Source organism: Trifolium pratense, linkage group LG2 (genome assembly GCF_020283565.1).
Source record: "Trifolium pratense cultivar HEN17-A07 linkage group LG2, ARS_RC_1.1, whole genome shotgun sequence".
NCBI classification, from domain to species: Eukaryota; Viridiplantae; Streptophyta; class Magnoliopsida; order Fabales; family Fabaceae; genus Trifolium; species Trifolium pratense.
The window spans coordinates 47,773,853-47,800,750 of record NC_060060.1 but is presented as its reverse complement, the minus strand read 5'-3'; the positions used below and the strand labels follow the sequence as shown (position 1 = coordinate 47,800,750).

The 26,898-nt window shown below is 34.3% G+C and overlaps 2 protein-coding genes across 3 annotated transcripts in view; both read right to left on the bottom strand.

The window, feature by feature from the left end:
* LOC123910277 (50S ribosomal protein L6, chloroplastic) overlaps positions 1–17,352 on the bottom strand; it is a 48,216-nt gene extending 30,864 nt beyond the window's left edge. The window contains exon 1 of the mRNA XM_045961375.1: positions 17,259–17,352. Within this exon, the coding sequence (XP_045817331.1) occupies positions 17,259–17,293 (35 nt within the window). The 5' untranslated portion in view covers positions 17,294–17,352. The remainder of the gene's footprint in view (positions 1–17,258) is intronic.
* On the bottom strand, positions 690–7,084 carry LOC123910276 (pentatricopeptide repeat-containing protein At1g62590-like). Of its 2 annotated transcripts, XM_045961372.1 has the most exons (6): positions 6,888–7,084; positions 5,264–6,594; positions 2,946–3,894; positions 2,309–2,713; positions 1,513–2,226; positions 690–1,422 (listed from the first exon to the last, which is right to left on the bottom strand). In XM_045961372.1, the coding sequence occupies exon 2, from the start codon at positions 6,587–6,589 to the stop codon at positions 5,276–5,278; it is 1,314 nt and encodes a 437-aa protein (XP_045817328.1). In that variant the 5' UTR covers positions 6,590–6,594; positions 6,888–7,084; the 3' UTR covers positions 690–1,422; positions 1,513–2,226; positions 2,309–2,713; positions 2,946–3,894; positions 5,264–5,275. The 2 variants fall into 2 exon arrangements, with proteins under 2 accessions (XP_045817328.1, XP_045817329.1); XM_045961373.1 differs by having other exon boundaries at positions 2,946–6,594.
* Positions 17,353–26,898: the final 9,546 nt, after the last annotated feature.

The window sequence follows — 26,898 nt, the reverse complement described above, 5'->3', positions numbered from 1 at the left end:
TTTATAATTCCAGTGTCACTGTTGATTATGTTTTTCACATATCAGTGGCTTTCGTTGCTTATATTTTATGTTGATGGTTTATTATTTACTTATTATGTCGTTACCCGCAACTATGTCTAGCTAATTTATTAAAACTGGGATGCGAAATTGGAAGCTAATTTGTTTCGGTAGTTAATTTGTATACTCAATTTTTAAACTAGTTTTCTGTATCAGTTTTTATACTTAAACTAAATTAATAATTTTGCACGAGAGTGAAAATTAACTAAGGTATAAATCAATAGCGCGACAGTGTGAGATTTATACCAGATAGTAAAAACTGAACATTAATTTTAAACACCTCGACAACTCTTTAAAGTTAATTAAATTATACCGATTTTCAAAAAATATTTTATAAACGGTGAGTGAGCAACAACAAAGCATTAGTTTTATATAGTATAGTACAAGTCAACAGCACGACAGTGTGAGACTCGTATTTTTAAATCAATATAGTTTTGTGAAAACTGAATCTTTTATTAATACAAATTAATTATTGAATCCATTGAAACAACTAAAATTCACATTTCGGTTATTAAGTCATATTATCTTAAATACGGTCTAAGTTTACTATTTAAACCCCTTTTTAATTAATATCTCTAGCCTTAACCTTACAACATATTAAAAACATAAGCGAAACATTGAAAAATAGTCTATGTGGGATCAATAATCTTTTATAACTACAAGATATACATGTGCATTTGCAGTAATATCGCGAACAACGTTAAACTAATTAATATCCAAACAATTCCAAAGCATCAAATAGATACAAAATAAAACAACCAGAGTTAAAAATAATCTTTCCTAATGCTGACTACTAGAACCGGGTTCACCCTGATTCAGTACAAATGTCAAAGTGTATGCAGACTGGAGTTCATTGTAAACACGAGAGCTGTTTGGAACTTCATCGATGTGCATAACACCGTTGAGTATTTCCCGGATGCTGGCCAATCTACCAAGCATAGCAGCATCAGACTCAACAGGCATAGGTTGTTGCATCAGACTCATCGGGATATAGACGATGTAAGGATGTGATATCCTGAAATACCACGACATGTATCCGGGGGCAGTGTCTGACAAAATAGTAGCACGGCTGCCAAGCATATCAAAAGTCAGAACGCGATCCGTGTAATTGAGCCAATGCTGATCAATACGATCTACTGTGTCCAATATATTCGCAGCGGAATCTGGATGACGGGGAATGGTCTACACGTAGCCACACTACCGTAACACCCGCTCTGGTAGATACCTTACTTTGATCGGCCCACAACTGATGCAACCGGAGTACAAAGTTATATCCTCAAAGGGGCAAACATCTCGGTGGTATTGTTGTTCGTATTGCGTATCCAAAGACCCTCCGTTGTCCAAAAAGTAGTCGTAGATCCAAGCCTGTAAAAAAACATCAATACAATAGCATACAAAGGTTCAAAAAAAATTAATCGACTATTAAATAAATAAAATTAGGTTATATAACTGTACCTGTAGCAGCGTCATGTATCCAGCCACATATTTGCAGGACGGAACAGTGACGTTTGTCAACTCCCGGTAAAGGAATGTCAGTGCAGCAGTGCCCCACGCATATGTGTGAACCTGATCCAGATCTATGAAATACTTTAAGTATGTCAGGTCCACGTTGTTCTTTGCCTTGTTAGAGAAGATAGTGGTTCCAACCAACAATAAGAGGTACGCCCTCGTAATATATCCCTTATACCTCTCAAAAGTGTCCTTATCACCATCCACCTCAATTTTGTTGACTACTTACGTGTGTTTTTTGATGAGTTCCTTCAAATATACGAACCTTGGATGTGCACCCTTGGTTGTTTTAACCTCGTGCTCAGCTTCCTCCCGAGTTGATCCCATATGCTTAATCATTAACTCAACACCCTCAGTTTTGGTCGGGATACCTTTATGGTCTAGCAGACGTCCCTTAATGGGTAGATGCACAAGACAACACACGTCATCTAGCGTGATTGTCATCTCTCTGCTCGGCATATGGAAGCTACTGGTCTCCCCGTGCCATCGCTCCACAAAAGTAGACAACAATGCGGGATCAAGAAACGAGTATCCAGTTAGTTTCAGCCATACATTCCTATGGTGTCCATGGTTGCGTGCCACCCATTTGAAGTCATTAACAAAATAAACAATCGAATTCATCTTTGTCTCGTTGCTGACCGGCGTAATCATGTCACGGTCCTATTAATAAATCAACAACTATTTAATAAAAGTGAAATTGCAATTCATAAACATAACATAGCAAAATTTAATTTTTACTTACTTTGTTGTCATAAATGCATCTCGCAATATGCGGCGCTCCATAATCATACAATACTGACGTATCCAACGGCCCCCAGGAAACTCCTTAGGCACAGGCTGTCCTTCATAAGGATTTACTCAAGTCGGGCGTCGAACCTTCATTACTGAACTTTCATCACCTTCCTGCACCATCTCCTCCTCCTCCTCCTCCTCCTCCTCCTCCATCTCACGCACTACACCATCACCCTGAATCTGCACATTCGTAGCCTCATGCTAAGGGTGAACAGTCTCAGCAGCATCTGACATAGCTGGAGCTTTCCGTGACCGCTTCTTCGGAGGATTCTGAGCCGCCTTTTCCTTCCTGGCAGATGCACTAGCCTTGGTGGCACGTTCCCTCTATCAGCATCTTTGGATGTATTTCCCATATCTAAACATCACAAACAAACAAAAAAAAACAAAGCAATTTATTCCTACACCTACTATCCAAACCAAATGACAACAAAAGAAACAACAGGCAGAATATACGCTCGCTTACTGTGAAGCGAACGATTAATTCGTATCACTTTTCGGTAAGCGAACACAGGTTCACTGTTCGCCGACCACAACGCGAACCAAAACAGTCATGCATATAGAAAAATAAACGGGAAGGAAGCTTTTACCTTATAGTACTCTTTGCTCCTTTGATTATTGCGACCCTAAACGACAAAGAAACCTTCAATTTCGACGAACTAAGGTTTTGGGAGAATTGAGGGTTTGGGCAATGGGTTTGTGAGTATTGTGTTTTAAAACATAACTTCCTTTTGTTGTTTTCAACCACAAACGGCCAATAAACCTTCAATTTTACCAGTTTACCAGTAGGCCAATACTCCTCCTAGTTTTTTAGAAATTGTTGAAATGGGAAAGAAGAAGATGAAGACGTCTTATAATTAAGACGTGTTCACATCCTAGACGGCGATGCTTTTAAAATAAGATGTGTTCGCATCTTAGATAGAGAACATGTTAAATGTCTGGGGGGTGGGTGAATTCAAAGGTCACCTACATATAACCCCTCGCTTTCTGCAACGCGATCGACGTGCTCGCATCCTACAAAGCGAGAAGGATAGTTTAGTCATTTCAGGGGGTGACTGAGACATTGCAGGGAGTGCGAAAAATACAAATCCCATACAAATATAGAGAATTTGGTTAGATTGAATACGGATGGGGCTCGTAGTGAAGATGACTCGATTGGATGTGATGGAATTATTAGAGGGAGTGATGGTTAATGCTTGGGTGGATTTTATAAACTTGTCGGCTTTGGTAGTGCGTATTTAGCAGAGTTTTGGAGAATTTTTGAAGGACTCATTTATGCTAGAAGTTTTAATTTTTCGCATGTGGAATTGAATGTGGATTCTTTGGTGGTTGTTTAAGCCATCACATGAACAGGAAACCTTGTTAATCTCATAAACAGTGATGACATTTTCTTCTTCTTGTTCGCAGCGAGAAGAAAGCCACGCACGAACTCAACGACGTCGTCTTTCAAGTAGTTTATCATCAATTTTTTGTAAGTGGAAATAAGTTGTGATAGAGAGACATGAGTTGGGAAGAACTTTTGTTTCCATAAGAAAACCACTGCATTTACAATGTTCTAAAGTCATAAACCAATTATTTAACAAGATAACCAAAAAATATTAATGGTAAAAACACTTTTTTTTAGGCATCCGCAAATCGAAGGGTTCTACTTACATTGAACTCTTAGATCAAAACCTATGCAAGAAAGAACATTATAGTCAAAAGAAAGAAATATATGCAACTGTAAGAAAGAAGCAGCCAAGTCTATTAGTCAAGACTTCAATGTTACAGTATTAATAGTAACACAATGTTACAAGGTCCATGTTCCCAATTAGCAGCAGAACCCTTCAGAACCAAGGTAAAATACATATAATATCAAGTTGGAATTCATGAATCACAAATTAGACAATAATGAGTTAATCCAATTTAATGGTACATATAGTAGTAGTACAACTATAAAACTCAGCTGTAGTTTCCATGATTTAACTTCCTAGCTAACAATAGTGGAAGAAGGGAAAAAATGCTCATGGTTATGTTCCACTCTATGTGACTTGTTATTTGAGACTTAAAAAAATATTGACAGTAACAGAGACGAAAAATTTAACACATCTTCGACTGCATAATTGTCAAGTATATTGTAGCCAAAACCATATATGAAGTAAAGCACCATCGTCAACCAAGTTGAATAACAAATATATTTTCTTGTTGAATTAGCATAGCACAAAGAATAATAGTCTATATAATGGCAGAGACCAACTTCATAAGAAAATTATTCAAAAGTATATGTATATCTGGCAATTCAAAAGAAAATTATTTTTGTGTTCTTATATGAGAGAGGAAGGATAAGGCAGACATTGTATTTATATGTGATTAGCATGCCGTTATTCAGTTTTTTTTTCTCGATTATTTGTATTCTGTCCATCATTAGAGAGTTCTCTCATATTATGCTGCTCACTCTAAGTTTGGTCTTACTGCTGGTTCTTTTATTACTAAAAATGGGAAAACGGCATAATGATAAAGGAAGCGGAGGAAAGAAAAGGCTCGTGCTTACACAGATTGGACGACTATCCTAATAAACTACCACTTAAGCCCTGATTAATTATAAACATTAGATAACCAAAAAAATCAGTAGCAACAAGACCATTACAAAACTCAACTCCTTGGATCATCATATAAGAATTTAATACCTGTAATACAATCAGTTTTCAATGAAAAACAAAGAAAAGAAGGGAAATCGAGATTCTACATATATAGGGCATTGAACAATTACCGATACACAATCGGGTGTACTAATAGAAAACATAAAATGCAACTATCACTATTTACCACAGTAAATTAATAACAGCAAACAAATAACTGATAAGAAATCATTTCACGATGATTATAATTAAAATTCAAAATAACATTGGATAACTAGAAAAAGACATACATGTATTTACTCTTATAGCAGACCTCTAGCAATCATTTGACGAAGAAGTTTCTCTGCTTTATCATTCTCACCACTTTCAAAGAGAGTAGAAATCATTATTTCAAAAGTGAAGGCATTAGGAAAGCAGCCCTTATCTTCCATTTTTGACAGCAAAACAAATGCTTCTTCAAACAAGCCCTCATTACAAAGTCCACAAATCATAGTTGTGTACGTTACAACATTAATATTGTATTCTTTAGCCAAAAGATCATGAAAAACCTTTAGTGCATCATTAAGCCTCCCACCTTTGCAAAGTCCATCAATTAGGGTACTGTACGTGTACAAATTTGGCATGATACCTTGGTCGATAATTTTCTTGACTAATGCAATTGCCTTGTCAAGTTCATGATTTTTGCACAAAGTGTGCAAGAAGGAATTGTAGGTGATTACATTGGGCGGTTGGCCTCTGTCACACATCTCATCTACAAGCTCCCAAGCATACGAAATTCTCCCTGATTTGCACAAACCATCAATAAGAGTGCTGTAAGTTACCGTATCGGGAAAGATATTTTTGAAATGCATTTCTTCAAAGAGATTGATGGCTTCATCCAACATTTTACTCTTACAGAACCCATTGATCATAATACTGTAGCTCTTAACATCGGGCATCATTCCTCTTTGGACCATAGTGTTGAATATATATTTGGCCTTGCTCACTTCATTACGAAGGCAGAACCCATCCATTAAAGTATTATAAGTAACTACATCAGGTTTCATGCCTTGTTTCATCATCATAGCTAACACACTTTTAGCTTCTTTCATCTTTCCCTCCTTACAAAACGCATCGATCAATATACTAAAGGTATAAACATTTGGGTTGATGTTTTTCGATACCATTTCGTTCAACAAAACAATTGCTTCTTTTAATTTATTCACAATACAAAAACCATAGATTAGAGCACTATAAGTGACAACGTCTGGAAAAATTCCCTTGTTAACCATTTCAGAAAATAATTCACAAGCATCATCTACAAGCTTATTTTTGCACATGCTATCAATGATTGTACTGTAAATTACCAAACCAGGCTTGACTGATCCTTTTTCGAGCCGTCTCAACAGTTGGAGGGCAGGTGTTGTATGTCCCATTTTACACAAGCCATTGATCAATGTCCCGTAACTAACCTGGTTGAGCTGAAATCCCTTAGCGATAAGATCATCATGAAAGTACAATGCTTTCTGAATGTCATTTTTAAGACAAAGGCCTTTTATAAGGGTTGTCAAGGTTACGATATTCGGCTGATAACCCATCTTAAGAATCTTTCCCAATAGAGAAAATGCATAAGTCATTTGACCTATATGACAGTAACAATTGATTAAAATGGACATAGTAATAATGTCAGGCCTAATTGTTCCACGGAATTCCATTTGTTGGAAAAGGGAAATAACAGTTGAGTAATTGTTCTTTGTTTTAACAAGGGAACTTAAAATCTTGTTAAATTCAATAATGGAAGGGGTTTTTCGCATATTTAGCATACTTTTGAACATATAAATAGAATCATCATCAACAACATCACTAACATTGTGAAAATGTGAGAAAAATCTGAAAGTGAAAAAGTTAGGAAGTAAAGAGGGTTTTGAAAGAAACCTTGTTAATCTCATAGGTGACATAATTCCTTGCTGCGTGGGTGTGTTTGAGAAAGGAGCGGCAACGACGAAGGTTAGAGCGGTGGAGTCTTTCGTGTGTTACCGGAGCAGCTGGAAAAGGAGGTTATGACTGTTTCAAAACAAACTTTACTTTGTGATTTCATTTCAAGGCAAACCAAATGAATAGTTTAGGACAGGGTGGACATTGCATATTTTTTTACCATTTATTTAAAGGGTGCCTAATTTATTTATGAGAAAAAAAATATGTAACCATAATATAAAATAATTTTATACTATCGATCAATTAAATGTTAACTATTTTTTTGTCACGTCACTTTACTTCACCTCACTTCTTTGATATAACAAGTTAAGTTGAAGGTTTTTTATATTAGATAATCTTGGTAAACTATTTTACACGGTGAGTGCATCTCCATTATACTTTTTATTTATTGTTGTTTACCAGCTAACAATGAAATAATTAATGATAGTTTAAAGAATATTTATTTCTAATTGTTAAAATTAAACCAGTATATTAACCATATTTCACCATATTTTATCTTTTTTTTTTGTTTTGGATAATTATGATTTTATTGAAACGGTCTAACTCAAATCGATAGACAACGAAAATTACAAATGAACACCATCTTATGATTCTTATCCACCAAGGGATTCATGGAATTTCTATGGATTGTGTTGGGGAAAATCTACCAAAGCTAGGCGGATCGATAGACTCCTTTCCCTCTGGTTGCTAAGGGAGAGTAAGAAAATCAAATGATTGTTTTTTAATCAGCGCCTCCTTTTCTTTTGGATATGCAGGTACTACAAGTCCTCTCACTACCAACCAGCAGACATCATCTGGCTGGTCTTGCTGTAACACCCAAACCCATTATTTAATAAAATTCTACCATGATAAATCTTTTTCAAAATACGCGGCGGAAAATCAAAGTTTATTATTATAAAAGTCATGGTTCGAGCATTACACTCTTCAATCAAAATAATACTAATGTAATTAATTAGTAAAAACAGTGTTTATACAAATCTTAAATCAAATAATGTATTTATTGATTATACAAAACAACCTAGACAGTAGACTTTATATACAATATAAAACCCTTTCCCGTGTCACAATCAGAGCAGAGCTTCACCGACGACTCGACATCGAATACCACAAAACCTGTAAATCTGGACCCCCAACGATCCAGCACATAACACATAAAAGAGAGTTAGACAACATACTCAAAATATAAGTGTAAGTAAATGGTACTTAAACACTTCTTCATAAAAACATGCATAATCATACATTATACATATACATCACCGTCATTCATGCATATTCATATATCATGCATATACTTCATTTATCACCTAATCAATCATCCACAAAATACACCAAACATATAGTTTCACGTCGTCTCGGACAATACCAAAACATCAACAAATACATTGTTCAGATTATGGTCATGACGGACCCTGCGTTGTTCATTTTATAGTCATGACGGACTCTGCTCCTCACATACGGATTAACAATCAACATTCACCAAGTATGTGTCAAACATCATTTATCATAAAATGCACACATAATCCCTAATGCAATCTAATGCTTCACATTCATGCTATGTCCTCTAGACACCTCTAATGCATGTGGTACCATCGTCTTTATCAGAGTATCTCACCTCCGATATCCGTCTTTATCAAACAATTATAGTTCGATATCCGTCTTTATTGGACAAGCCAATATACAACAACAATTCATGAATGCATGTATATGTTTTTCATGAATTCACTCACAATCATTTTAATTAGCATTAAGCTCGTCATTTATAAATGTGGAACACTATCCAACATTCCGTCTTTATTAAGATAACACTATACCTTAATATACGTCTTTATCGAATAACATAATTCGATATCCTTCTTTATTAGAATAACAAAATCCTAATATCCTTCTTTATTAAGTTGATTAACACCTTAATATACTTCTTTGATATTTAAACAAACATCATCAACAATCATCAACACATACAATACATTTACTCACATTTTTAACACAATACTAATAATATAAGTAAAGTGTATTAAGCATGCATTTTATCATAAAACAAACTCCGGAATCGGAATCTACGCGAAAAACTGGGTAAGATACATAATATAACATGTTAGAACCCTCAAAGTCATTCAAATTCCAAAACAGCAAAGTGCTGTGCTGTCACGGTGGCTAAGCGAGCCTTAGCGAGCTGTAGCGAGCTGTTCGCTAAGCGAAGGTCAGCGAGCTTCAGCGAACCACACCAGTGGCTCACCTGCTCGTAGCGAGCTGCAGCGAGCTGTAGCGAACAGCTCCTGCCAGAACTGCTCAAAACATGCGATTTCCACCCAAATTCACCCAAAAATCCCATTTTTCATGTTATAAACCCCAAATAAGTTTATATTCATGTGCAACAAGCATATCTAAACACAAAAGGACAGTTCATTTCTCAGATCTACATCATAAACATCGAAAAAGTAATGATTGAACATTTTTACTCAAAACACTCAAGAACACAATGTTCTTGAGTTTAATCCTTTATAAATCTCGTTTTTAACCATTAGATTTGTTCATACATCATGATAAGAGCATGTTAAACATGTTATGAACCTTAGAATCGATTTCCATTAAGAAAATCCATCCCAACTAAAACGAAAATGGGGTGGAGGAAGTTCGGGTGAGGAGAAATCGACATTCTCCCCTTCCTCGAGTCACCCACGAATATGAAATCTACTCTCTTACCTGGATTCGAAGAAAACACGACGAAGCTCTCGAATCCCTAGCTCTTCTTCTCGCCCTAGCTCCTCAAGCTCTCTCCTCCTCTCTTCAAGAACACAAAGAACATGAGAAATGAATTTCTCTTTCTCTTCCTTGCCCTTAATGGGCGCCCCCTCACACACACTCAAGGCCCATTGGGCCTCAAGCCCAATTGGCTTGGCCCAATAACGCGTTAACTCACTCTACTCGCTTAATAACTAAAGTACTCGATAAATAACCCTAGTTATTAACTTAATTAAAATGCCACGTTAAATAAAATATTTTAACACATAAAAATAATAACATGAAAATTGGGTCGTTACAACTCTCCCCCACTTAAAAGATTTTCGCCCTCGAAAATTACGCTACTAAAACAACTCCGGATAACTCCTGTATCCGACCCTCCAATGAAACGTTCAAAACACTGCACATTACCAAGTTTGACAAAATTAATTTATCCCATCCAACACAATTTTTGTCCATTTATCAACAAGAGATCAAGGACGGCCAGTTCCTCAATTTGTCGATAGATAGTCAACAATCATGATATCGACATAAACCATTCTTATCAAACCGCTAAAACGTCCACTCCGCACGAAACATCCATAGATTCACATTCTACGGTACACATAATGCTACCCACAACAAGTACAACTAATCGAACACACTCTGAAAAGATACTCCCGTGGAATACTCCATAACTCCACAAATCCTATAAGTCTCTGATTCCCTCATGAATCACTTAACCGTGTTACATCACTTATTCATATTCGAATCTTATTCCAACTTATCACTTGATGACCATCATTCTCAAACTTCATTGACACATGCTAAAAACTACCGTCTCTAACCGTCAAATTCCTTTCTCACATTGAGTCGAATCCAATACGACTACTCTGTTCCCAAGTAATCTCTCAACCAATATTTGCATTCCTTAACGCAAACACTTTCCAATACCACTTCTCCTTAATCCCTTAGCAATCCGCTACTTCAAAATTAGACTACCGCCTAAAATTGGTTCTCCAAACAACCATAACGTCTATCTCGTTGATTCCAAACGACATCTTCAATTCGCCCATAATCCATCTATCGATGTTCCTCATCATCTTGCATTGCAACAAGCATAATCTTCTCCGTTTATTCACCCATCGGTTTCTTATTCGCCAAATCACTACCGTCCCATCATCCATGATGAAACAATTTAAAATCCTTTACTTCATTGTCACCGATTGTGACCATACCTCATCAACATCCACGATGCATCTAACAACACTAGTCTCCACCGACTCTTCCATTCCATGAATCCAAATTCCTTAGCAAATACTTACTCACTCTTATCTTTTGGGCACTACAAAATGCACTCCGACACTTACTTTAGGCATCGTCTTCAACTCCTCACTATATGTGATAAAACACAACATCTACTCACATGTGCGATAATCCTTTTCGCAAATTCTCACCTAACACAAGTCACTTCCAACATGACCTCATACTACTCATTCTCAACACGTTCTCCAACGGCTAACTTCCTTATTCTTCATCATTCAAAAATGATACCTCTCTTTTAGCTTCATCTCCACTTCTAGGATCTCATTCAACTTCGACACAAATTGCCCTGTCATTATCCAAATCCAATCACTTTTTCTTCGACAAGCCTCTCACAAAATCCTTCGAATCGTTATCCTACTTCCAATGATTCAACAAGCATACCAATCCTATTATGATATTTCGCAATTCCATTCTCATCTACTTTAAAACCTACTTCCCTTCATCGATTAATGAACACCAACGGTTCACTAATCTTCACATCTCTTATGAAAATTACTTCACACACTAGACTTAGAACTCCAAATTGTTCAACCAATTCAACCTACTACCAAATGCACGACTCACGTAAAACTTCTTACTCAAGAATCCGCTACAACATCCGATCCACTTGGATGACAACTTACTTCAAAATCATCACCTCTCAAGAATCATAATCACTTCCTCTTCCTCATATTCGACTCCTTTCGATCAAACAGGTACTTCAACTTTGGTCCACAAAACACGCCTCCATACTTTTAGTGCAACACACGATCTCCAATCATTCCGGATACTCTTCATCTCACTTAACCAATCTCACTAACGCCTTACGGCGAAACACTTGGTCCGACAACTCCTCTTCTAATAGTTTCTCACAACTTGTTGTTCTCATCCATTCCACTTCGAACAACGTCACCACTTCCTGAATATTCCGCTTCAAGAACATCTCTACTCATCTCATCTTCCCACATTCAAAACATCTCGGAGGGATATAACCTTCTCCCCCACTTATCTCAAACCCACCTACACTCTTCCACTAGAACTTCCGGTGCTCACACCTAACGGTTCTATCGTCTCTAAACATATTCTCCCTAAGAAGAAACTAGTATCGACATCGTTTACACGCATGTCGCATACAAGGGACAAAACCTAACCCACGATACCTAAACACTAACACAAATTCATGCAAGCATTCAAGTAACCTATACTTCCCTCACTTCTCAAAGTTAGGAAATCAAAACAACACAAGAAAAATGAACATTGCATAGCAACAATTCATATTCACATTTATCCTAGCCCAAATAAACACAAGAAGGCAAGAATCTCACATCCAATTAACTTAGGACAAGACATCAACAAAATAAAATTTCTTGTCTGGCTCCCTCGCTTAGCAAAAGCTAGCGAGCTCCCGGCGAGACAAGTCAAAAACATTCACAGGATTTAGCAAGACTTAGCGAGACTCAGCGAGGTTCATTCTTCGCCTAGCGAGCACATCCAAAACTCTGGGTGCTCTGCTACGGTTTTGAACTTACGCTCACTAAACTCTCGTTTTCTCGACTCACTAATCCACAAAATCCAAAACATCAAGCATATAACATCATTATAGACTTGAAAGCACAATTAGAATCATGCATCAACAATCACGACATAGAATTATGAGATCTTCATGTTTGTACTCATAAAACGCATAGCAATTCAATGCCTAGTAATCATCTAGCACATGTTATAAACAAACATATAACAAACACATATCAGGACACATTAATATCCTACTCTTCTCACCATTTTGAAAAATTAATTTTCACTCACTCAAAAGAAAATAACTCTATATTTTCACCCAAATCTTCAAGAAATAATATTAGTTTTTAAAATTATTTCAAATCATTACCACATGCAGTTTTATATCATGCCGGATCGTCACATGCAGTTTTATATCATGCCGGATCATCAACAATTAGCAATTAAGCATAAATCAACCAAGTTTAAACTACACCAAGGTTAAACTCTAAGCATATTCAACTATTGTAAACATAGAAGTATAGCACTCACACCATTACTCAACAAAACAATGGATCTATTAATCCAATCCACACCACTCATAGTTCCTAAATGAACAACATGAATGATTTCACAAAACAAACACAACAATATTGTTAGACAAACGCGACTGACACACAATACTCACTTGGTCTGACTGCACAGACCTGCTCTGATCGACACATAACCCACACAGTCCGAAGACGACCTGCTCTGATACCAATTGTAACACCCAAACCCATTATTTAATAAAATTCTACCATGATAAATCTTTTTCAAAATACGCGGCGGAAAATCAAAGTTTATTATTATAAAAGTCATGGTTCGAGCATTACACTCTTCAATCAAAATAATACTAATGTAATTAATTAGTAAAAACAGTGTTTATACAAATCTTAAATCAAATAATGTATTTATTGATTATACAAAACAACCTAGACAGTAGACTTTATATACAATATAAAACCCTTTCCCGTGTCACAATCAGAGCAGAGCTTCACCGACGACTCGACATCGAATACCACAAAACCTGTAAATCTGGACCCCCAACGATCCAGCACATAACACATAAAAGAGAGTTAGACAACATACTCAAAATATAAGTGTAAGTAAATGGTACTTAAACACTTCTTCATAAAAACATGCATAATCATACATTATACATATACATCACCGTCATTCATGCATATTCATATATCATGCATATACTTCATTTATCACCTAATCAATCATCCACAAAATACACCAAACATATAGTTTCACGTCGTCTCGGACAATACCAAAACATCAACAAATACATTGTTCAGATTATGGTCATGACGGACCCTGCGTTGTTCATTTTATAGTCATGACGGACTCTGCTCCTCACATACGGATTAACAATCAACATTCACCAAGTATGTGTCAAACATCATTTATCATAAAATGCACACATAATCCCTAATGCAATCTAATGCTTCACATTCATGCTATGTCCTCTAGACACCTCTAATGCATGTGGTACCATCGTCTTTATCAGAGTATCTCACCTCCGATATCCGTCTTTATCAAACAATTATAGTTCGATATCCGTCTTTATTGGACAAGCCAATATACAACAACAATTCATGAATGCATGTATATGTTTTTCATGAATTCACTCACAATCATTTTAATTAGCATTAAGCTCGTCATTTATAAATGTGGAACACTATCCAACATTCCGTCTTTATTAAGATAACACTATACCTTAATATACGTCTTTATCGAATAACATAATTCGATATCCTTCTTTATTAGAATAACAAAATCCTAATATCCTTCTTTATTAAGTTGATTAACACCTTAATATACTTCTTTGATATTTAAACAAACATCATCAACAATCATCAACACATACAATACATTTACTCACATTTTTAACACAATACTAATAATATAAGTAAAGTGTATTAAGCATGCATTTTATCATAAAACAAACTCCGGAATCGGAATCTACGCGAAAAACTGGGTAAGATACATAATATAACATGTTAGAACCCTCAAAGTCATTCAAATTCCAAAACAGCAAAGTGCTGTGCTGTCACGGTGGCTAAGCGAGCCTTAGCGAGCTGTAGCGAGCTGTTCGCTAAGCGAAGGTCAGCGAGCTTCAGCGAACCACACCAGTGGCTCACCTGCTCGTAGCGAGCTGCAGCGAGCTGTAGCGAACAGCTCCTGCCAGAACTGCTCAAAACATGCGATTTCCACCCAAATTCACCCAAAAATCCCATTTTTCATGTTATAAACCCCAAATAAGTTTATATTCATGTGCAACAAGCATATCTAAACACAAAAGGACAGTTCATTTCTCAGATCTACATCATAAACATCGAAAAAGTAATGATTGAACATTTTTACTCAAAACACTCAAGAACACAATGTTCTTGAGTTTAATCCTTTATAAATCTCGTTTTTAACCATTAGATTTGTTCATACATCATGATAAGAGCATGTTAAACATGTTATGAACCTTAGAATCGATTTCCATTAAGAAAATCCATCCCAACTAAAACGAAAATGGGGTGGAGGAAGTTCGGGTGAGGAGAAATCGACATTCTCCCCTTCCTCGAGTCACCCACGAATATGAAATCTACTCTCTTACCTGGATTCGAAGAAAACACGACGAAGCTCTCGAATCCCTAGCTCTTCTTCTCGCCCTAGCTCCTCAAGCTCTCTCCTCCTCTCTTCAAGAACACAAAGAACATGAGAAATGAATTTCTCTTTCTCTTCCTTGCCCTTAATGGGCGCCCCCTCACACACACTCAAGGCCCATTGGGCCTCAAGCCCAATTGGCTTGGCCCAATAACGCGTTAACTCACTCTACTCGCTTAATAACTAAAGTACTCGATAAATAACCCTAGTTATTAACTTAATTAAAATGCCACGTTAAATAAAATATTTTAACACATAAAAATAATAACATGAAAATTGGGTCGTTACACTTGCCGGTATTAACAACAATAAGAAAAGATCCAACCTTATTTTGTCACCTTATAATTTCTTTTATTGAAGTTAGGAAAATTTTAGAAGTTGTTCATCGTAGACCAATACTTAAAAAAATATTTAAAATTTTAAATGTCCTTGAGATAATGAGTATGGTTGTTACTTAGAAAATTTATAGCTATACACTTTTTTGTTTTTCTTACAACAGGAAACTCATATCATTTCATTAACTAATAAAGTATCAATACAAGTAGGTGGCAAATCAAAGATATAGCGACGAGGCCATGAAACAGCCGCTCTAGCAAGCTTATGAGCAACCGAGTTCGCTTGTCATTACAATTAAAGAGCTAAATCGAAGATGCCATTGACTCGTCGATGGATGTCATCAACAACACTTTTGAAGTCGGTTTCAAAAATGACATTTGTTAGGCCTATGCGTTCCACTTCCTTCATAGCATCAAGTAAAGCCATACCTCTCCTTCAATGATAGAGCGATTACCGTACTTCCAAGAGGTTCCTGCCACTACAAAACGACCATCATGATCACGAATACACCACCCCATGCTTGTCTTTCCGTGCACATTGTGAAATCCCGCGTCTACGTTACATTTAAACCAACAAAAGCTTGGTTTATGCCACTGTATTTGCTGCTGTACCATGACAGTTTGTGTAGCTTGGTTTCTCATATTTTGAGCAGTTCTCCATTCTTCCCACAAGTGCAGTGCCTTGTTACCAAGTTGTTGTCCTATTTCCTTCTCTCCATTCCATACACAATTATTCCTATTTCCTCCTAATCAACTAAATGAGAAAGTACATCAATTTACGAAATTAAAGTGTAATTTTCAGAAGTAAAGTTAAACATCCAACTATAACATAAAAGAAACCAAAATGTAGCCAAAATAATAAACTCCAAAATCAATAATCTCCCAAAAATTTTTTTTTTTTTTTTTCTTTTATAGTAAAAGCACAAATATATTTTACATGAATAATTTTTTTGAAGAAGTATTTTACATGAACCATTCCATCCCGAGTTCCCTGTTCTGTTAGCCAAATGAGAAAACATGCACATTGAAATTAGCTTTTTTGCAAACTTGTACACCTCACTAGCTATGAAGCACAAACACTTCTTAGATTAGATGTGTGTCCCGGTGTTGGATGCGTGGTGTCTGATACCGACACAGCGATACGACACCGACACTTATGTTTACATTGAATTATTATCGGCGTTGACGTGTCAGTGTTTGTGTCATGTCCGGTCTCCGTGTCCATGCTTCATAGCTCACTAACAATGTTAAAATCCAAAATAATGCTACTAACAAGCATTTCATCAAACATCTTTAGTGCAACATCCATTTCATTGAATTCCAATGAAACATTAACAAGACTGTTATCCACACCACAACTACATCATTCATCATCATTCATTACATTCAAATTCAACAAAGACCCATAAATTGCTTGAACCAGCAATTAATTATATAACCCAACCCAATTAAAACATGAAGAAATAGCTTGACAAAAACAAAAATGACGAAATAATATATAAAAAATAACACACACATTCACAAATTGAAACTTTAAGAGAGTTAAAAATGTTGGGTTTTCTTAAAGTTTGAGACTTTATATGTTCTAAGAAAAAGGGTAACTAAATTTTCAAAAATTGGTACTTTTTCTTTCGTTACAATTCAACACTTAAAATCCATGTAACCATTATTGAACAAAAAAAAGAAAGTAAAATGAAATGGTACAAAGAGAATGAAGAATGAAAGAGAGAGTAATAGGTGTTTGAACCTGATTTGAAAAGAAGAAGTAACTGAAGAAGCCATTGTTAGAAGCCACAAGGCTTTTGCGAAAGTGGGAAAATTTCTTATCCAACGAAGATAAATTCTGTTATCTACTTCTGCTATGAGTTTAATTGTTGTGCACCGTCGGTGTAAATTTTTTTTACACATGCATTCAATAACACGTTGCCACATCATTTAATGAATGTGACACATCATGTGTTTTTAATTATCATACATGATGTGTCGGAATATTATTGGTTGCATGTGCAAAATAACTTTACACCGACGGTGCATATAAATTAAATTCTTCTGCTATATGCTACGGTGGTGTGTGTATCATTGTAAACTAAATGGGTAACTACCGAGTTGGTTGGATTTTGTATTTTGTTTTTACCGTCAAACTTCAAAGCAAATGAAAAGTTTACCAATAATGCAAAAATTAAGTTTTTTTTTTAACGAAAAATGTAATATCTTTTAGGCTTAATTAATAAAATGGTCACTTAAAGATATTTTTGGTTTCAGATTGGTCCCTTAAAGAAAAAAAGGTCCAAATAGGTCCCTTAAAGAAAAAAAAGTTCGAATAGGTCCCTTAAAGACATCTCCGTTAATCAGTTTGGTCCCTAAAAAGAGGTCTAAATAGGACCAATTTGATTAACAGATATGTCTTTAAGGGACCTATTCGGACCTTTTTTTCTTTAAGGGACCTCTTTAGACCTTTTTTTCTTTAAGGGACCAATATGAAACCAAAAATGTCTTTAAGGGACCATTTTATTAATTAAGCCTATCTTTTACTAGTAAAAGGAAGGTTGAGTTGCTCATAGGCAAGCATTTTGATGATGTGTCACTCTAAGAAAATGTTTCTAATCTCTATTAAAATCTTTTACTTATTTCTTTTAACTTATTAAATTAAATCTAAAAAAAACTTAATTAGCATCATCATAATTGTATGAGTAACCAAAAAAAATCATCATAATTGTATGCATTCTTTTACATTCCTCCAAATATAACTTATAAAATGAGAAAGTTTAGTGACTAATAGGTTCACTCTCACTCTTTATAACCACCACCCCACATTCTTTTTCTAGTCATTTCTAAATCTTAATATTTGACATTTTCACTCAATCTTTGAGCGTATTTCTACCATGGTGCTATGTATTGATATCCAACAATATTCATTTGTACTAATGTTTAGTTTTTGTTCTTCATTTGTAGGTTGAAAGAAATAATTTTTCACTACAAATAGAATGTTAATGGATGAAAAGGTCGATATTCTCAATTACTCTTATCAAATTATATTGTTCATTTAAAAGTTATCTTTAAAATATTTTTTTAGCATACCAATGATTGTAAGTAAACAATCTTATTTTTCTCATTTATTTATTGATATTGGTTGTTCGTTTGTTATCGAGAACATAGAACGATTATATTATTTTAGTCTACTTACTCCAGATCCATGTGATAGAACTAGAGGAAGAAAAATGTATTTACTAATTTATAGATTTTTTGTTTGAGTCATCATTTACTTTCTCCAAAATAACTCTTGGGTACGTATTCTTCAACTTTTAATAATGTCTTATGTTCTTTTCTTACTTTTCATGTATGCCTTCACTAATTTATTGATTTCTATGGCAGAATATTGACCAAAGTATCTATTGAGAAATTTGTAAAACAAATGGTCACTCATATAAGAATATCTTATCATCTATTGTATATTCAGTTTCACCCTTTTATTATTTATCCATTTTGTATTTCATATTCTTCATATATGTTAATCCATAATTTTTATGGTTGGATATCTATTATATTGATCGGCCAAATTATATCTTGAAAATTGATATAACATCTTCTTTTACTATTAAAAGGAAGCTTGAATTGCTCTTAGGCCTTCTTTTTGATGATGTGGCACCTCTAAGAGAATTTCTTACAAAAGAATATATCAATAATGAAAAATGAAAAATTTAATTAAAAGTGACCAACTAATATTATAAGACCTACAAATTTATATCTCGGTTATGGTTTAGAGAGAGACATAAATGATACTATATATGACCATCAAATTCTCATGATTGTTGGAATTCTAAAATGAAATTCTCACAAGAAGATATATCAACAAACAATTATGTATTCTTATATAAAGTAATTGAGAAAAAACTGAATTGCGCCATATTGGCATTTTTGCGTCCAACTTTACTAAAATCTTCTCTGATAAACAAAAAAAAAAATCTTCCTTAGGAAAAAAAAAATTAATAATATGTAATTTTACTAAAGTTATTGTATAACTATGAATATAATTTTATATTTGATACCAGACTTTTTACAAAAGATAATTGATAAATACGAGAACAATATGTCTATTATTAGTCCATAGAAGAAAAAATAATTGAAATCGGTTATGAGATTTATTTTATGCTTAATTGCAAATAATTGGAAACATCAATTAATAGTGTGACTTTTGATTATCTGCAAAAGAAACGACACACTAAAATGAAAAGAATAAAACTCCATGTTTTATTGTGGTTTTTGCATAAAAAGTTCTAATTTCTTATGCTATAAATTAACCTTTGCATAGTTAATTTGTAAAAATATAATGCAATGATAATTAAACATTCATTACAATTAAATCTTATGACCGTTGGAATGCTTCTCAATGTAACCATGGACCTTATATGACTAATATCTATTCACCTGTATCACATACTTTTTGTTTAGTCATGCTCTCTCATTTTTTGTATTTAAATTATTTTGTATGTGTATAGACATTTTAGCAAATTATGTCTATATATATTCTCAACAACTAAGTCAGCCACTATATATCTTTATCTTTTTAAGTATATATATGAATGTTATTCTATTTTCAATATCCATTTTTCACTTTTTTAAGGACTGAAGTTTAAAGATTGCTTTATGGAATAAATGTGGTCATTGCAGTGTGATGATTGTGGAGCACGTCAATTTGATCGGAAGTTTTCCTTCTATTTAAACCATGGATTTGGTATGTTTTGTAAAAAAAAAAAAATATGTATGTCTCAACTACATTAGAAATAATTTGAATGTATATGACCTATGCAAAAGTTTAGAAGTTAAAGGTTATAATTTATTTTACGACATCTCTATAAGCGAACTTTAAATTGCTCTTATATCTCATATTTTCTTATTCTTTTTTGACCAATAATACAATGAAGAGGAGTTAAATAAGCTATTTTAATATCTATCATTTAACTATATGATATTATTATATTTATAACAATTATTATTTTTCATTTATAAAAATATTTTAATTATATATTTAATCGAACGCGTGCAACGCACGGGTTTACCCCTAGTTATTAATTAAACAAGACGAATAAAGACCGGTAACGGTAAAAGATGAATTACAATATAAAAGCGTCGTATATAAGCAGAACACCAATGAAAATATCAAAACAGATATCACCGAATAGATGTCTACTTCTAATGTAACCATTAGAGATACAACTTATTGTTTTAGGCGGTGGACCGTTTTCACAAGTGGTTCACCGTGGACAAGTAATCTATCGAATACGAATTTTACAAAATTTACCGTTAGATTGAATGTTTATATCATATAGATCATCCATAAAAAAAATTTAGAAAAATTGAAAATCATTTTAATTTTTCTAATTTTTTTTTGGTACAACTTTTCTAAATTTTTCTATGGATGATCTATATGATATAAACTTTCAATCTAACAATGGATTTTGTAAAATTCGTATTCGTTATAATGTTATTCATAACGGGTCCACCATGGACCACTTGACGAAGTGGTCCATATTTGAATTTACATATTATTTTAATATAAATTTAACATAGAGAGATATTGTCTTAAGTGCAATTTTGACCCTCAAGTTTTACAATTGTGCGATTTTGGTCCCCTAAATTTTAAATGTGTGATTTTAACCCCTAAATTTTTATAATTGTTCGATTTTAGCCCTCAAGTTTCAATTGCTCGATTTTAAAACAAATATTTCTATTTTATAAATGTTTTAAAATTTTAAAACATATATTAAATTTTAAAAACATGCCACATAAGAAATTTTAGTAAAAAATATCAACTGGGACTAGCAAATGCAAAAGGGGTAAACTTGGCGGTCTAAAATCGAGCAATTGAAATTTAAAAGTTAAAATCGCACAATTGAAGTTTGGGAGGCCAAAATCACACAATTATAAAAACTTGAGGGGTCAAAACTCCATTTAAGCACGTGGGACTTCTTAACACACTTCATCGCTGGCTTGGGGGACGGATATAAATGGTGGATGGCCCCGATCATAAATTGATAGCAGGCGGCCTAGCGAATCGTGAAGAGGCTCTAATACCATCTTAAATTGAGTATTGAGTCTAACTCATCCTTACAAAACTGGTTTGTAATGTGACAATTGACTCTAGTTTATAAACACATATTCAGACTATCTCGCAACTGATGTGGAACTTCTTAACAAAGTCATAAATATTTAACAATTATTGTCAAATTTTTACTCCCTCCGGTCAAAAACTTTGCTCCTTGTAGAGTTTTGCACATTGATTAAGAAAGAATAGAGATTAATAAGTTATGTCCTTTTTACCGTTACTTTATTATTAAGAAAGAAAAAATTCATTTAATGAATGTATTAGTTTTTGCAAGGGTATAAATGGTAAAATATTATTCATTGTACATTGATTTCTTAAAAAAACCAAAATTTTGGGACAAAACTAAAAAGCCAAAAAGATCAGATTTTAGACAGAAAAAATACCACATAACATTAATAAAGTAATATGCATAACTGTATCCAAAAAAAAAAAAAAAAGTAATATGCATAACTTGGCTTCACCAAAACAATTTAGTCAAGCATAAACTATAAAAGAGTGTGAAGGTTCATATCATCATTTTTTTGAAGAAGCAAAAAATATATTAAAAGTGAATAATGCACGAGGGGTGCAAATTCACAAAACCAAGTCCACCTGATACATTGCAGGAACAGCAAAACAACTAACAGCCTCCCTACTACAAAAGAATACAGATGACGTCTCTTTATGCCCCGTATGTTTCTTTTAGGCCCCTCTAGCGCGCAAAAATTCGGTTTCTAGAAACCGAATTTTTATTAGTGTAAAATTTACACTAAAAAAATAACATTATATTAAGGAAAAATTAACCACTGCATTACCTATGTTCTCAAGTCATAAACCGAATATTTAACAAGTCAAAAAAATTCGGTTTCTAGAAACCGAATTTCTGAAGTATACATTCAGTAAAAACACATTTTTTATACATCCGCAAATCGAAGGGTTCTATCTACATAGAACTCTTGCATCAAAATCTATGCAAGAAAGAACATTATATGCAACCGTAAGAAAGAAGCATCCAAGTCTATGATTATAGTCAAATAGACCTCAATGTTACATACATTCAACTGTTACTTCACCTGAAATTAATTAATTGAAACTCGTCTATTCGGCTCATTAAGCCAATTAGTGCAGTCTTTCGCGTGTTAGCGGTGGAGTCTTTCGCGTGTTACCGGAGGTTAGGACTGTTTCAAAACAAACTTTACTTTGTGATTTCATTTCAGGCGGATTCTAGGTGGGAGTGGGAGATGAAGATAGATCTCTCCCCAATGAGTTATGTGTTTTGTGGACCGGATTGAATGTGTACACGATATTATGATGTATTGTTAGTATTAAATTTTGTTTTTTTTTTTTTGAAAATAAAGTTTTTGATATTTTTTGGGAAAAGATTTCGATTTCTTCTGGAAAAAGTTCCGATGTCTTCCGGAAAAAAGTTCCCGATTTTTTGGGGAAAATAGTTTCGAAATATTCATCTGAAAAAGTATTGCTGATACAAAAAAGAGTGAAAAAACATAAAATATTTATAACTTTTTTCCGAATAAAATATTAGAACTTTTCCAGAAAAATATCGAAAAAAAATTTTCCGGAAAATATCCGAAACTTTTTTCCCGAAAAAAGAACAGAAACTTTTTTGTTCAGACAAAACCTCCAGAATTGTTTTTTTTATCCAAAATCGATATTTTTCCCGCGAAATTCGGGAACTTTTTTCCGAAAAAAAATCGAAAATTTTTTCCCCAAAAAGATCGAAAAAAAATTTCCGAAAAAATCGGGAACTTTTTTTCAAAAATAAAAAATAATATAATACTGACAGTACACCATAATATCAAGTACACATTCAACCTGGTCCACAAACACACATGGTTCATTGGTGACAAGCCTATTATGGTCTCCCACCCTAGAATCCGCCTTCATTTCAAGGCAAACCAAATGAATAGTTTAGTGGGACAGGGTGGACATTGCATATTTTTTACCATTTATTTAAGAGTTTAATTGTTGTGCACCGTCATTGTAAATATTTTTTACACATACATTTAATGACGCGTTGCCAAATCATTTAATGAATGTGACACATCATGTGTTTTTAATTACCATACATGATGTGTCGGTGTATTATTGGACGCATGTGCAAAATAACTTTAGACTGACGGTGCATATAAATTAAATTCTTTATTTAAAGGGTCGCCTAATTTATTTATGAGAAAAAAAATATGTAATGCTAATATAAAATAATTTTATACTATCAACCAATTAATGTTAACTATTTTTTGTCACGTCACTTTATTTCACCTCACTTCTTTGATATAACATGTTAAGTTGAAAGTTTTTTATATTAGATAATCTTGGTAAACTATTTTACACGGTGAGTGCATCTCCATTATACTTTTTATTTATTGTTGTTTACGAATTAACAATGAAATAATTAATGATAGTTTAAAGAATATTTATTTTTAATTGTTAAAATTAAACCAGTATATTAACCATATTTCACCGTATTTTATCTTTTTTTGTTTTGGATAATTATGATTTTATTGAAACGGTCTAACTCAAATCGATAGACAACGAAAATTACAAATGAACACCATCTTATGATTCTTATCCATCAAGGGATTCATGGAATTTCTATGGATTGCGTTGGGGGAAATCTACGAAAGCTAGGCGGATCGATAGACTCCTTTCCCATTGGTTGCTAAGGGAGAGTAAGAAAATCAAATGGTTGTTTTTTAATCAGCGCCTCCTTTTCTTTTGGGTATACAGGTACTACAAGTCCTCTCACTACCAACCGGCAGACATCATCTAGCTCGTCTTGCCAGTATCAACAACAATAAGAAAAGATCTAACCTTATTTTGTCGCCTTATAATTTCTTTTATTGAAGTTAGGAAAATTTTATAAGCCTTATACTCAACCACAAAAGCTAGCTTTTGTGGTTGAGTATAGGCCTCTTAAATTCTGACATGGTATCAGAGCCTATCCTAGATTTATTGTTGGGCTTCCCGCATCGTCCACGCTTCAGGCCCATTGGGTCCGAGCGTGAGGAATTGTGTTGGAAATTCCGCCTTCATTACGGAAACCTGATAACAGATGGCCCAACGGATCGTGGAGAGGCTCTGATACCATCTTAAAAATGAGTATTGGACCTAACTCAAACCTACAAAACCGGCTTGTAAGGTGAGGGTTGCCCAGACTATATAAATGCTACACAGGCCATATCTCTTAGCAATGTGAGACTAAATCCACCACTTCACACCCAACGCAATGAAGGTGTTGGAGGCTGCAATGAAGGCAACCCAAATACCGCAATTAGGCGGATGGGGCCGGAGTCCGGTTGTCAAAATCGGGATCAAAGTCGTAAAATCCATGGATTTTGCGATTTTGCTCACCCTCATGGATCTGGATCCTAAGTAAAATCCAAAATCAGAGCAAAATCCCAGTAAAATCGCAGCAAAATCCATGGATTTATGTTTGTTGTATGATTTTTGAGACTTGATTGTTTTATGTTTGTTTTATGATTTTAAACTTTGAGTACTTGCACTTTATAATTATGGCATTCACGATTAGGTCATCCTAGTTTTCCTTATTTAAAACACTTATTTCCTGAGTTATTTCGTAATAAGGATTTATCTTTGTTTAAATGTGAAGCATGTGAATTTGCAAAACATCATCGTTCTCATTTTCCATTACAGCCCTACAAACCATCAAAACATTTTTCTGTTATTCACAGTGATGTTTGGGGCCCTAACCGAACGAGTACACTTTCTCATAAAAAATGGTTTATCACATTTATAGATGATCACTCAAGAGTTTGTTGGGTGTACTTGTTAAAGGGGAAATCTGACGTTTGTCAGGCCGTAAAAGATTTTGTTAAAATGGTGCAAAATCAATTTCAAACAAATATTCAAGTATTTAGAAGTGATAACGGCAAAGAATATTTTAACACAATGTTGAGTGATTTTTTTCGTGAAAATGGAATTGTGCATCAAAGTTCATGCCCTAACACTCCCCAACAAAATGGAGTTGCAGAAAGAAAAAATAGGCACTTGTTGGAGGTGGCTAGAGCTTTACTTTTCGCAAGTAAAGTACCAAATTATTTGTGGGGTGAAGCAGTTTTAACTGCTGCATACTTAATTAACAGAGTGCCCTCCAAAGTTCTTAATTTTAAAACTCCAATTCATATTTTCAAAGAATGTTTTCCTAATGATCGTGTTTCAAACGATTTGACCTTAAAAATCTTTGGTTGCACTGCATTTGTTCATGAACATAAGAATATTAGCAAACTTGAACCGCGTGCTATAAAATGTGTTTTTGTTGGGTATTCTCCAACCCAGAAGGGATATAAATGTTTTGATCCAAAAAATCAGAAAATGTTTGTCACCATGGATGTTACATTCTTTGAAAACAAACCTTTTTTTGACACGCATCTTCAGGGGGGAAATTTAAATGAAGATTCGTCTCAAACTGAGGACATGAGTTTTTTTAACTCGTTTCAAACTGAGGACATGAGTTTTTTTAATAATTTATCTTTGCCGGTATCACAAAGTTTTAAGACTTATACTTCTGCACCAACGAAAAATGACCATGATTCTTTATCTAATCCTACTCCTGTTATGAGTAGTGAGCTTGGTGAATCCGAGCCTACATTTTCTCATGAAGAAAACAATGAGAATCTTGAAAACAATGATAATGATGATCTAATTGAAATGCCACAAAATAATGAGTCATATAAAGATAATAGGTTTGAAGCAGGAAACAAGACTTGGAAAGGAAAGGTTTTTGTGAGAAAGAATCACAAAGAAAGTGATGAGTCCACATCTCAACACTGTCATGAATCTGAACCGGGGGATGATCAACTTCCTAAAAAAAGAAAAGGTAAGTCTATCTCTGTTTCTGAGAGTCGTATTTTGTATCCCGATATCGATGATCCTGTGGCTGTTAGAAAACCTGTTAGATCTTGCACTAAATACCCATTGTCCAATTTTATATCATATTCAAATTTGTCTTCGTCTTTTTCTGCCTTTACCTCAAAATTGTCTAGTGTAGAGATTCCAAAAAATGTACAGGTTGCTCTAGAAGTTCCAAAGTGGAGGGAAGCTGTACTTGAGGAGATGAAAGCTCTTGAAAAGAACAAAACCTGGAGTGTTATGACACTACCGGATGGCAAGAAGACGGTTGGATTCAAATGAGTGTTTACTGTGAAGTATAATTCAGATGGGTCAATCGAAAGGTACAAGGCTCGATTGGTGGCTAAGGGTTTTACCCAAACTTATGGTATAGACTACTCAGAGACTTTTGCTCCTGTTGCAAAATTGAACACTG